Source organism: Anolis carolinensis, unplaced genomic scaffold (genome assembly GCF_035594765.1).
Source record: "Anolis carolinensis isolate JA03-04 unplaced genomic scaffold, rAnoCar3.1.pri scaffold_8, whole genome shotgun sequence".
NCBI classification, from domain to species: domain Eukaryota; kingdom Metazoa; phylum Chordata; class Lepidosauria; order Squamata; family Dactyloidae; genus Anolis; species Anolis carolinensis.
This window is the reverse complement of record NW_026943819.1, coordinates 8,105,610-8,118,991: the sequence shown is the minus strand read 5'-3', so window position 1 is coordinate 8,118,991 and position 13,382 is coordinate 8,105,610. Positions and strand designations below refer to the sequence as shown.

The 13,382-nt window shown below is 41.0% G+C and overlaps 1 protein-coding gene across 4 annotated transcripts in view; it reads right to left on the bottom strand.

The window, feature by feature from the left end:
- cunh8orf58 (chromosome unknown C8orf58 homolog) overlaps nucleotides 1–12,721 on the bottom strand; it is a 46,318-nt gene extending 33,597 nt beyond the window's left edge. Inside the window, exons 1-3 of one of the 4 annotated variants that reach the window (XM_062961042.1) lie at nucleotides 12,595–12,721; nucleotides 11,959–12,125; nucleotides 6,875–7,123 (exon numbers count right to left, since the gene is read on the bottom strand). In XM_062961042.1, the coding sequence (XP_062817112.1) occupies nucleotides 6,875–6,926 (52 nt within the window). In that variant the 5' untranslated portion in view covers nucleotides 6,927–7,123; nucleotides 11,959–12,125; nucleotides 12,595–12,721. Of the gene's footprint in view, nucleotides 1–6,874; nucleotides 7,124–11,958; nucleotides 12,126–12,177; nucleotides 12,545–12,594 lie in introns of those variants that run through there. The other 3 variants (XM_008120161.3, XM_016997199.2, XM_008120160.3) reach the window with 3 other exon arrangements.
- Between the last annotated feature and the right edge of the window lie 661 nt (nucleotides 12,722–13,382).

The following is a 13,382-nucleotide window of genomic DNA, read 5'->3' as shown; positions in this document are numbered from 1 at the left end:
ACTACTTTTTCTGTCAAATTTGTTGTATAACATGATGTTTTGGTGCTTAATTTGTAAAATCATAACCTAATTTGATGTTTAATAGGCTTTTCCTTAATCCCTCCTTATTATCCAACATTTTCGCTTATCCAACATTCTGCCGGCCCGTTTATGTTGGATAAGTGAGACTGTAATACTTTTGAGATGCACTGGGGGGAAATATATTTCTAGCACACCTTTTCATGGACTCGGTTCATTTCATCGGATGAAAAATATTTGATGAAATAAAGTGTAACCCAAAATAAAAAAGCTTAAGCTGGGCTTTCTATTTCCTAGTTAAATCCTGAAAGTGCTACTCGATCCCTTTTGTGTTTTAAATGCTAAAATAGACTAAGGTGGCTGTCTTTTTGAATACAGGCTGAGCATCCCTTATCCAGAATTCTGATATACTCGAAAATGCAAAAGTGTCCAAAACTGAGATTATAAGACCTTTGCTTGCTGATTGTTCAACAAACACAGTATCTGCTTTGTGCACAAAATTATTTAAAATATTGCATAAAATTCCTTTCTGGCATTGAATATAGAAAGTATATGAAACATAAATGAATGTCAGGTTAGACTCGAGTCCCAGCTCAAAAAAAAACCCCATTTAGTATGTATGTGTGTGGGACCAGACACATTTCTTAGAACCAGAAATTATTTCTTTCCCAGATTTTGGAGTATTTGTATATATACAGTGTTCCCTCACTTATCGCAAGGGTTAGGTTCCAGGACCATAGAATCATAGAATAGTAGAGTTGGAAGAGACCTCATGGGCCATCCAGTCCAACCCCCTGCCAAGAAGCAGGAAATCGCATTCAAAGCACCCCCGACAGATGGCCATCCAGCCACCAGCAATAAGTGAAAATCCGCGAAGTAGGGACACTATATTTATTTTAATATTTATACATTATTTTAGTAGTTGTACACTATTTTAAGTCTTTATCAACCAATCGTGTGTTGATAAATCACCTCCTTCTCCTGTTGCCGCTTGGGCTCCTTTTCTCTCCTTTCGGCTTCTCCTCCCTCCCTCCCTTAGGCTGTACATTGTAATTTTTTATGATTTATAATAGTCTTTTAGAGTTTATTGAAAAACCGCAAAACAGCGAATCCGCACAAAGTGAACCACGAAGTAGTGAGGGAACACTGTATACAAGTACTTCAAAATCTGGGAAATAAATAATTTCTGGTCCCAAGCATTTTACATCAAGGATACTTAACACATACTACCATATACTGTCTAAGTTGTTGTTATTCCGTTTATTTATGGAGGGTCAAATGGTGTAATACAGTTGAGTATACCGTATACACCACCCAAAAAAGAATTCCCCCAGGCAGGAAGCAGCCAGGCTTCAAAGCTGCAAGGCCATTCAATGCTAATCAAGGTGGCAAATGGCAACATTCCCACAGACAAGAGTTCTTTTTCCCACCCTGGACATTATTCTACAGAGATAAAAAAACCCCACTTGCCAAGTTTCCAACAGAGCTCACAACCTCTGACGATGCCTGCTGTAGATGTGGGAGAAACGTCAGGAGAGAATGCTTCTGGAACATGGCCATACAGCCTGGAAAACTCACAGCAACCCAACTGAAAGAAACTTTTTTCTGGTGTAGTGGTGATTGTCCCAAAATCTCCAAAAGCTACCCAGTGTTTCTGGCCACGAAAGCCTTCGACAACACAGTTATATTTTAATTTGCCACCTTGATCCAAGAAGGTAGCTAATAAATACCGAAACAAACAAAGAAAGAACTCGACACCCATGTGCCTTCCTTTGGCTCTCTTTTCCTGGCATCCTAAGGACATAAACACAATCCTATCTCCATCTCTCATCAGCCTGTCTGGACTGTCCAGTGAACTGTGGAAGAATGCATGGCCCAAGGAGGGCGACTGACAGAAGAAAGGCAAAGCGCAGGAACGTATCTGCCATCGCCTTCCAATTTGGGACATAATTGCAACCAGTGAAACCAGTACAGCTTCATATCAAGGGCGGCTAGTCCCAATTGTTCCACTACAGAGAGACTCCGCTACTCTTCAAAGCCAGCCAAGTGCTTAATAGGGCAGGCGGGGGCGAGGAAAGGAGAAGAAACACACTGTCTGCGGACAAAATGGATTGTTTGATCCATTCTCAACTGGGAAGCTGCCAGGAGGCGAAGTCTTTCCAGATAACAACGATCCCCAGTCCGGCTCTTCTTCCTTCCCAGTTGCACCTCCAGAATATCAGGGCCAGCTTTCTGAATGCCAGCACCAATAAGAAATAACATCAACAAGATCTTAAAACTACAATCTTAGTGGCAGCTCGGATCGTATACGCTAGATCAGGGGTCCCCAAACTAAGGCCCGGGGGCTGGATGCGGCCCATCGAAGCCATTTATCCGGCCCCCATGGCACTAGGGCATAAGGGGGTTGGGCTAAATGACCCAAGGGGTCTCTTTTTCTCTTACAACCCCTATTATTATTATTATTATTATTATTATTATTATTATTAACATTAAGGCTGGGTGGCCATTTGTCAAGGGTGCTTTGCTTGTGCTTTTCGTGCACAGAGGCAGACGGGGGTTGGACGTAATGGCCCAAGGGGTCTCTTTCAACCCTTATTATTATTATTATTATTATTATTATTATTATTATTAACATTGAGGCTGGGTGGCCATTTGTCAAGGGTGCTTTGCTTGTGCTTTTCGTGCACAGAGGCAGACGGGGGTTGGACTCAATGGCCCAAAGGGTCTCTTCCAACCTTTTTTTATTATTATTGCAATTATTATTATTATTATTATTAACATTGAGGCTGGGTGGCCATCTGTCAGGGGTGCTTTGCTTGTGTTTTTGATGCACAAAGGCAGAAGGGGATTGGACTCAATGGCCCAAGGGGTCTCTTTCAACCTCTTTATTATTATTATTATTATTATTATTATTATTATTATTATTATTAACATTGAGGCTGGGTGGCCATCTGTCAGGGGTGCTTTGCTTGTGTTTTTGGTGCACAAAGGCAGAAGGGGATTGGACTCAATGGCCCAAAGGGTCTCTTCCAACCCTTTTTTATTATTATTGCAATTATTATTATTATTATTATTATTATTATTATTAACATTGAGGCTGGGTGGCCATCTGTCAGGGGTGCTTTGCTTGTGTTTTTGATGCACAAAGGCAGAAGGGGATTGGACTCAATGGCCCAAGGGGTCTCTTTCAACCTCTTTATTATTATTATTATTATTATTATTATTATTATTATTATTATTATTAACATTGAGGCTGGGTGGCCATCTGTCAGGGGTGCTTTGCTTGTGTTTTTGATGCACAAAGGCAGAAGGGGATTGGACTCAATGGCCCAAAGGGTCTCTTCCAACCTTTTTTTATTATTATTGCAATTATTATTATTATTATTATTAACATTGAGGCTGGGTGGCCATCTGTCAGGGGTGCTTTGCTTGTGTTTTTGATGCACAAAGGCAGAAGGGGATTGGACTCAATGGCCCAAGGGGTCTCTTTCAACCTCTTTATTATTATTATTATTATTATTATTATTAACATTGAGGCTGGGTGGCCATCTGTCAGGGGTGCTTTGCTTGTGTTTTTGATGCACAAAGGCAGAAGGGGATTGGACTCAATGGCCCAAAGGGTCTCTTCCAACCTTTTTTTTTATTATTATTGCAATTATTATTATTATTATTATTATTATTATTATTATTATTATTATTATTATTAACAACATTGAGGCTGGGTGGCCATCTGTCAGGGGTGCTTTGCTTGTGTTTTTGATGCACAAAGGCAGAAGGGGATTGGACTCAATGGCCCAAAGGGTCTCTTCCAACCCTTTTTTATTATTATTGCAATTATTATTATTATTATTATTATTATTATTATTATTATTATTATTATTAACATTGAGGCTGGGTGGCCATCTGTCAGGGGTGCTTTGCTTGTGTTTTCGGTGCACAAAGGCAGAAGGGGATTGGACTCAATGGCCCAAAGGGTCTCTTCCAACCCTCTTTTTTATTATTATAGCTGTTACTATTATTAATTATTATCATTATTATTAATTATTGCTCGGTGGCCAACTATAGTCCGGCCCTCCAACAGTCCAAAGGATTGTGAACTGGCCCCTTGTTTAAAAAGTTTGGGGACCCCTGCGCTAGATATTGGAAAACCTCAGAGGTACCTCCCTTAGCAGAACTGGAACAATATATTATAGAGTTGCTGATGATGGACAAAATAACAATGCACTTAAGAGGAGAACCTTTAGAAAACTTTGTTAATGAATGGCAACCAATGATCCAACATTTCAATGTAAAATTAATCTAAAAATGTACATAGAGGAAGCTAATAGACTGAAGGCAAGGAGGAAATGGATATAAATTTGGAATTTTTATATGTACTATACAAATAGAAGCCTGTGGCCCCTTATTGAAAATATATTGTCTGAGAAACGATTATGAAAGACTAATAGATGAACGTATTGCACTGTATGCAACAAACACTTGCAATGTATGTATATTTGAATGAATGAAAATAAATAAACCTTATATATATAAAAAACTACAATCTTGCACGATGAAGCAAGGTGCATCTACACCAGGCATGGGCAAACTTCGGCCCTCCAAATGTCGCCCAGACTGTTGTTCTATATTGGACCTTTTAACGCCTTGGATGATTGTTTAATATTTTAATTATGTCTTTTTAAAGTCATGACTTGTCAATTTGTTTTTTTAAATGCATTCTTTGATGTCTTAACTGTTGATTTTATTTATTTATTTATTTATTTACATCATTTTACCCCGCCTTTCTCAAGGCGGCTTACAATAAATAGGCCAAAATTCAATGCCTGAAAACAATATACAAAACAACAATTCATATAAAAACAATACACAAAACAACAATTCATATAAAAACAATATACAAAAGAGTCTCATTTATCCAAGCCTCGCTTATCCAAGCCTCTGGATAATCCAAGCCATTTTTGTAGTCAATGTTTTCAATACATCGTGATATTTTGGTGCTAAATTCATAAATACAGTAATTACTACATAGCATTACTGCGTATTGAACTACTTTTTCTGTCAAATTTGTTGTATAACATGATGTTTTGGTGCTTAATTCGTAAAAGCATAACCTAATTTGATGTTTAATAGGCTTTTCCTTAATCCCTCCTTATTATCCAAGATATTCGCTTATCCAAGGTTCTGCCGGCCCGTTTAGCTTGGATAAGTGAGACTCTACTGTACCATTACAAAATAAAATCACATTATATAAAATTTTAAACATATCCAAGATTAAAATGATATTATATATGATTGCATTGGGCTTGCCCCTGTGTGAGCCGCTCCGAGTCCCCGTTGGGGAGATGGAGGCGGCATATGAAAAATAAAATTATTATTATTATTATTATTATTATTATTATTATTATTATTATTATTATGACACAGCAAACAAGATAGATCTGCTGGATTTCGTATCACAAAATCACAAGTCGAACACTTCCCAAGTGTCTAGGACTGTGTGATGTATTTTCGGACGATGCGAGCAGATCCCAGTAGGGTGGCCTTTTGCAGTTGGCAGATCGCAATTTTGTCAATGTCTGTTGTTTCTAAATGCTGGCTGAGATCTTTTGGCACGGCACCCAGTGTGCCCATCACCACCGGGACCACCTGCACTGGTTTCTGCCAGAGTCTTTGAAGTTCAATCTTGAGGTCCTGATAGCGGCTGAGTTTTTCTTGTTGTTGTTATTATTATTATTATTATTATTATTACTATTATGCTTTGGACTTCAACTCCCACAATTCCTAACAGCCTCGCGTCCTTTCCTTCAAACTACAGGAAAGGAGATTCCATCTGAACATCAGGAAGAACTTCCTCACTGTGAGAGCTGTTCAGCAGTGGAACTCTCTGCCCTGGAGTATGGTGGAGGCTCCTTCTTTGGAGGCTTTGAAACAGAGGATGGATGGCCATCTATTAGGAGTGCTTTGAATGTGCTTTTCCTGCTTCTTGGCAGAAAGGGGTTGGACTGGATGGCCCATGAGGTCTCTTCCAACTCTGATTTATTTATTGTTTATTTATTTATTTACAACATTTATACCCCGCCCTTCTCACTCAAAGGGACTCAGGGCGGCTTACAAAAATTGACAAAATTTAATGCCCAAAATGCAATCATAAAAACAAAACGATATAAACAGATCCATTAATAACATTGTTAAAACACATTATAAAAACCTTAAAAACGTATATATAATTAATTCCATTCGTCCGAGATCCTCATGATTCTTTGCTCCTGTTCCATGGTTTCTTTGGCAAGGCTTGGATAGTGGGAGATACAGTTGAGTCTCACTTTTTTTTTTCCGTGTCAGGAGCAACCAGAGTTGCTTCTGGAGTGAGAGAATTGGCCGTCTGCAAGGACGTTGCCCAGGGGACATTGCCCGGATGTTTTGATGTTTTTACCATCCTTGTGGGAGGCTTCTCTCATGTCCCCGCATGGAGCTGGAGCTGATAGAGGGAGCTCATCCGCACTCTCCCCAGTTTGGATTCGAACCTGGCAGCCTTCAGGTCAGCAACCCAACCTTCAAGTCACAAGGCTTTTATCCCCTAGGCCAGCGGAGGCTCCAGAAACTCACTTATCCAACATAAACGGGTGGGCTGAACGTTGGATAATAGGGAGGGATTAAGGAAAAGCCTATTAAACATCAAATTAGGTTATGATTTTACAAATTAAGCACCAAAACAAATTTGACGGAAAAGTAGTTCAATATGCAGTCATGCTATGTAGTAATTACTGTATTTACAAATTTAGCACCAAAATATCACGATGTATTGAAAACATTGGCTACAAAAATGTGTTGGATAAGCCAGAACGTTGGGGCTCACCTCGGTTCCAGGTGGGCTCCTCCACCGAGAAGACGCGCCGCTTGCTGAGCATCTCCGAAGCGCCTTCGCCTTCTTTGCCGACGCTGAGCGCAATTGCCGGGCTCCGGGTGAAGCTTTCAATGGGACGCGCCGCCTTCTTCTCCCGCCCCAAAGGCAGCCGAGGGAGGAGGGAGACCCCCGAGGGGTGGGGCCCAGCGTCCCCACGGGTTAACTCTCAAACTGGGAAGGGACGCCTTGAGCCTCGCATTCCTGAAACAGAAAAGGGCTTCCTGAGTTTCAGGCACAGCTTTCCAAACTTTCCATGCCCAGGACACGCTTTTCAGACCTGCATCTGGACTAGCAAGCCAGAGGTCCCTCCAGACAAACAAACGCTTTTAAAGTTTCATACAACAAAAATGTACTATCAAATATATATGTGATCCACATAATATATAAAAAAGTAAAGGTTTCCCCTGACGTTAAGTCCAGTCGTGACCGACTCTGGGGGTTGGTGCTCATCTCCATTTCTAAGCCAAAGAGCCGGCGTTGTCCAAATACACCTCCAAGGTCATGTGGCTGGCATGACTGCATGGAGCGCCCTTACCTCCCCACCGGAGCAGTACCTATTGCTCTACTCACATTTGCATGTTTTAGAACTGCTAGGTTGGTAGAAGCTGGAGCTAACACCAGGCGCTCATTCCGCTCTCGGGATTTGAACCTGCGACCTTTTGGTCCGCAAGTTCAGCAGCTCAGCACTTTCATAGAATCATAGAATCATAGAATAGTAGAGCTGGAAGAGACCACATGGGCCATCTAGTCCAACCCCCTGCTAAGAAGCAGGAAATCGCATTCAAAGCACCCCCGACAGATGGCCATCCAGCCTCTGCTTAAAAGCCTCCAAGGAAGGAGCCTCCACCACGGCCCCGGGGAGAGAGTTCCACTGTCGAACAGCTCTCACTGTGAGGAAGTTCTTCCTGATGTTCAGGTTTAATACACTGTGCCACCAGGGGCATATACAGTAGAGTCTTACTTATCCAAGCCTCGCTTATCCAAGCCTCTGGATAATCCAAGCCATTTTTGTAGTCAATGTTTTCAATATATCGTGATATTTTGGTGCTAAATTCATAAATACAGTAATTACTACATAGCATTACTGCGTATTGAACTACTTTTTCTGTTAAATTTGTTGTAAAACATGATGTTTTGGTGCTTAATTTGTAAAATCATAGCCTAATTTGATGTTGAATAGGCTTTTCCTTAATCCCTCCCTATTATCCAACATATTCGCTTATCCAACATTCTGCCGGCCCGTTTAGCTTGGATAAGTGAGACTCTATTGCATATATATATATATATATATATATATGATCCACATAATATATAAAAAAGTAAAGGTTTCCCCTGACGTTAAGTCCAGTCGTGACCGACTCTGGGGGTTGGTGCTCATCTCCATTTCTAAGCCAAAGAGCCGGCGTTGTCCAAATACACCTCCAAGGTCATGTGGCCGGCATGACTGCATGGAGCGCCCTTACCTCCCCACCGGAGCAGTACCTATTGCTCTACTCACATTTGCATGTTTTAGAACTGCTAGGTTGGTAGAAGCTGGAGCTAACACCAGGCACTCATTCCGCTCTCGGGATTTGAACCTGCGACCTTTAACACACTTCACTACCGGGGCTCCCATATAGAAATATACATACAGTGGAATCTCACTTATCCAAGCCTCGCTTATCCAACGTTCTGGATTATCCAACTCATTTGGATCCAATTCATCTGGATTATCCAACTCAGTCAATGTTTTCAATATATCGTGATATTTTGGTGCTAAATTCGTAAATACAGTAATTACTACATAGCATTGCTGCATATTGAACTACTTTTTATGTCAAATTTGTTGTGTAACATGATGTTTTGGTGCTTAATTTGTAAAATCATAACCAAATTTGATGTTTAATAGGCTTTTCCTTAATCCTTCCTTATTATCCAACATATTTGCTTATCCAACGTTCTGCCAGCCTGTTTATGTTGGATAAGTGAGACTCTACTGTATTATTATTTATTTACAACATTTATACCCTGCCCTTCTCACCCGAGGGGACTCAGGGCAGCTTACAAAAATTGGCAAAATTAAATGCCCAAAAATACAATCATAAAAAATATGATATAAATGATCCATATAATATATAGAAATATACATATTTACAAAATATGTGATATACATATATGAAATTTATATTAAAAAGTTGGTGCAGTTGGGTATTAATATCCACCATGCAGTCTTATTTTTTGTAATTCAAAAGGAAATCTTATTATATTTTTTATTTTATAGAAGGAACATTTGACCACACCATTGGATACTCACAGTATCCTGACATTTCCGAATTGTATGGCCATGTTCCAGAAGCATTCTCTCCTGACAGAAGCATTCTCTCCTGACGTTTGCCCACGTCTATAGCAGACATCCTAAGAGGTTGTGATGCAAGTGTGAATGTTGCAATTGGCCACCATGATTTGCATTCAATGACCTTGCAACTTCAAAGTCTGGCTGCTTCCTGCCTGGGGGAATCCTTTGTTGGGAGACGTTAACTGACCCTGATTGTTTCATGCCTGGAACCCCCGTTCTCAGAGTGTTGCTCTTTATTTACTGTCCTGATTCTAGAGGTTTTTTTTTAATACCGATATCCAGATTTTGTTCATTTTCATGGTTTCCTCCATGAGCCAACACCTCCCAACAAAGGATTCCCCCAGGCAGGAATTAGCCAGGCTTTGAAGCTGAAAGGCCGTTCAATGCTAATCAAGCTGGCCAATTGCAACATTCACACTTGCCTCCAACAGATAAAAGTTCTTTCTCCCACCCTTGACACTATTCCACAGAAATATAAACCCCACTTGCCTAATTTCCAACAAACCTCACAAACTCTGACGTTGTCTAATTTGTAATCATAACAAAGCATTTCCTATTCACAAATGCTTCTTATGTAAACAGTGTAACCATTTTTACTATAGTTATATAGTAAACCCCAAAGAAACATTTTCCAAGGATTTTCTTGATAAGTTTTGTTTAAGGCTGCCTTTGCCTCCTTGAGGCTGAGAGAGTGTGACACCCTGCTATGTCTTCCAATGGGATTCTACTGTCATCTTCCAGCAGAAGTTAGCCATAGAGTCATGCTGGAAGACTTTAGAAAACATCTCTCTGGAAGTGTCTTAAGTTAAAGCAAAGAATCCTCAATTTCTTTATGCTGAAAGGTCTTGTGCCTTTAACCCCAATGAACGTGGAGAGCCGCCGCATGTCTTATTTCTCATTTTATCCTATTCTACAGCAAATATGTACTTAACATAAGCACAAGAGAAACAAACTCCATTTAACACCTAGGACTCTGGATGAGTTTCAAAGGCAGACTTACTCAAGTACCGAAGAGGTTAAAGGTAAAAGCAGAGGAAAAAATCTGAAATATAATGCACATCAGCATCTAAATGCCTCCCCTCCAATAAAGACGATCATGTCCAGAATCTAAAATTGCTACTTGCACTGTTTAAATAACAATTGCATTATGATTCTGCCATGATGCAAAGCCTCCCAGGCTGGATCAGTGGAATTGCTCACACTTGGACCACAGCAATCTTCAGCTGGCCCTGTTTAGCCCTCCTAGATTTCACCTGTTTTTTTTTTCCCCAGGGCCAGTCTTTGGCTAAAGAGTCAAGGACAAACCAGGGAGGACTCTGGTTTTTCTGCACAATTGCTTATGACTACAATGGAGCTCAGATGTGTTTTTAATTTAGCAGGGATGCTCTTGAGTGTATCTACATTGCAGAATTAATACACTTTGACCCCATGTTGACTGCCGTGGCTCAGTGCTATGGACTTATAGGAGTTACAGTTCTACAAGGTCTTTAGCCTTATTTATTTATTTACTTACAACATTTATACCCCACCCTTCTCACCCGAGGGGACTCAGGGCGGCTTACAGAAATTGGCAAAATTTAATGGCCAAAAGTGCAATCACAAAAGCAAACAATACATGTAAATCCATTAATAACATTATTAAAATACATTATAAAAACCTTAAAAACATATGTATAATTAATTCCATCCCTTCTCTACCAAACAATGCTGGTGCCTCACCAGCAGTTAAAGTGGGGCCAAATTGCATTCATTCTACAGTGTAGACACCCCTTCTTGTTTTCTTTGCCACCTGTAATTATATATATTTTTCATGTCATGAGTGACTTGAGAAACTGCAAGTTGCTTCTGGTGTAAGAGAATTGGCCGTCTGCAAAGATGTTGCCCAGGGGATGCCCAGATGTTTCTATGTTTTACCATCCTGTGAGAGTTTCTCTCATGTCCCCACATGGGGAGCTGGAGCTGACTGATGGGAGCTCACCCTGCTCCCCAGATTTGAACCGCCGACCTTTTGGTCAGCAGTCGTGCCAGCACAAGGTTTTAATCTACTGCACCACCGAGGGCTCCTTGTAATAATAAAAATAGTAATAATAATTGTATGTGTTTTAATTGTTTTTAAGCAGAGGCTGGATGGCCATCTGTCGGGGGTGCTTTGAATGCGATTTCCTGCTTCTTGGCAGGAGGTTGGACTGGATGGCCCATGAGGTCTCTTCCAACTCTACTATTCTATGATTCTGTAACATACCTTGAGCCATGAGGAGAGGAGGGTAAGAAATAAAATTATTATTATTGTAATACTAATAATACAGTAGAGTCTCACTTAGCCAAGCTTCACTTATCCAATGTTCTGGATTATCCAACACAGTCTGCCTTTTAGTAGTCAATGTTTTTGTCGTAAATGTTTCTATGTTTTGGTGCTAAATTCGTAAATACAGTAATTACTGCATAACATTACTGTGTATTGGATAAGTGGACTCTACTGTAATTCCATAGTCTTGCAACAATAGGGATTACTGTTGGCAAGAAGCCACAGCATGTTGCCATGGTTTGAGTTCGAATTCCCTTTTGTCCATGAAACCCATTTGATGGCCTTGGACAAGTCACACTCTCTCGGCCTCAGAGGAAGGCAACAGCATGCTTCTTTTGTACAAACTCTGCCAAGAAATTGCCACGATAGCTTCACCAGTTATTTTCGGCTGCCTACCGACTGTTAGAAATTATGGGAGTTGAAGTCCAAAACACCTGGAGGGAAGGCCAAAGTTTGCTCATGCCTGCCTTAGGGTTGTCATAGGTAGGAAATGACCACAATGCCAAATGATGCTTTTAAAACCTGCGTCTTCCTATAGCACTGAATGTGTCGCCTTTTCTCCCCTGTAATGAACAGCAAGAAGGAAACAAGAGGTCAGAGGTGAGGTTATTGTACCTGTAAAAGAATCCCTTTGATGGACGAGAGGACATCTGCTCTTGCTTTGAAAGCCCGGAAGTGGGAGCAGCTCACACCTGGCCATGGCCAGATAAATGGGGATTAGGAACCCAAATCCGTTTAAGCTAAACCCTCCACCTCCCTCCTGGCCTCATCCACCGGCTCGAAAGCAATGAATGAATTCACACCAAGAAATGAATGGGGTGCGCCTGTCCAAAAGACATTCACCCCATGGATGTATGCACCCGTCCTAAAGAGAAATATCTATTACGGTAATAAGTTCGCTTTTTTATTTGCAGGCAGCCTTATCTCGACCCCACTTTTCCTGGCCACTCATTCCTCGGATTATTTTGCAGCTCTGTGCCCTTGTCCTGAACTCTCAGGTGCATTTAACCGAATTAGTAGCAAGTTGCTTACCTTTCTTGGCATTTATTTTATTGTTATTTTTGGCAACAATCTCCTTCCAAGGATATGAAATACAGCAGGCTGGCGATTATTGAGCCATCTGGACTGGTTGGTTTTTTTCAGACAAAAAGGAAGATAACCTGATTTCTGGAATGTTAACCCTTTGAATGCATACTTTGAGGAGGAGCTGTTTAAGTAGCAAGAAGAAAGGAGCCTCCGGTGGCCTAGGGGATAAAAGCCTCATAACTTGAAGGTTGGGTTGCTGACCTGAAGGCTGCCAGGTTCAAATCCCACCCAGGGAGAGCGCGGATGAGCTCTCTCTATCAGCTCCAGCTCCATGCGGGGACATGAGAGAAGCCTCCCACAAGGATGGTAAAACATCAAAAACATCCAGGCATCCCCTGGGCAACATCCTTGCAGACGGCCAATTCTCTCACTCCAGAAGCAACTCCGGATGCTCCTGACATGAAAAAAAAGTAGCAAGAAATTAATTCTGAATTGTTCTCAGCTTCGACCTGCAATGTGCCTTTCCTTTTCTCCTACTGCCTTCTGTCATTTCAAGCATTATCCCTGCACCATAATTGCTAAAAACAATGAGCAAAAACATGACCACAGTCAATGGGATTTGGGAATGCATAAATAGGAGTAAATAAATATGGAGCCTCCGGTGGCTCAGTGTGTTAAAGCGCTGAGCTGCTGAACTTGCAGACCAAAAGGTCCCAGGTTCAAATCCGGGGAGTGGAGTGAGCGCCCGCTGTTAGCTCCAGCTTCTGCCAACCTAGCAGTTCGAAAACATGCAA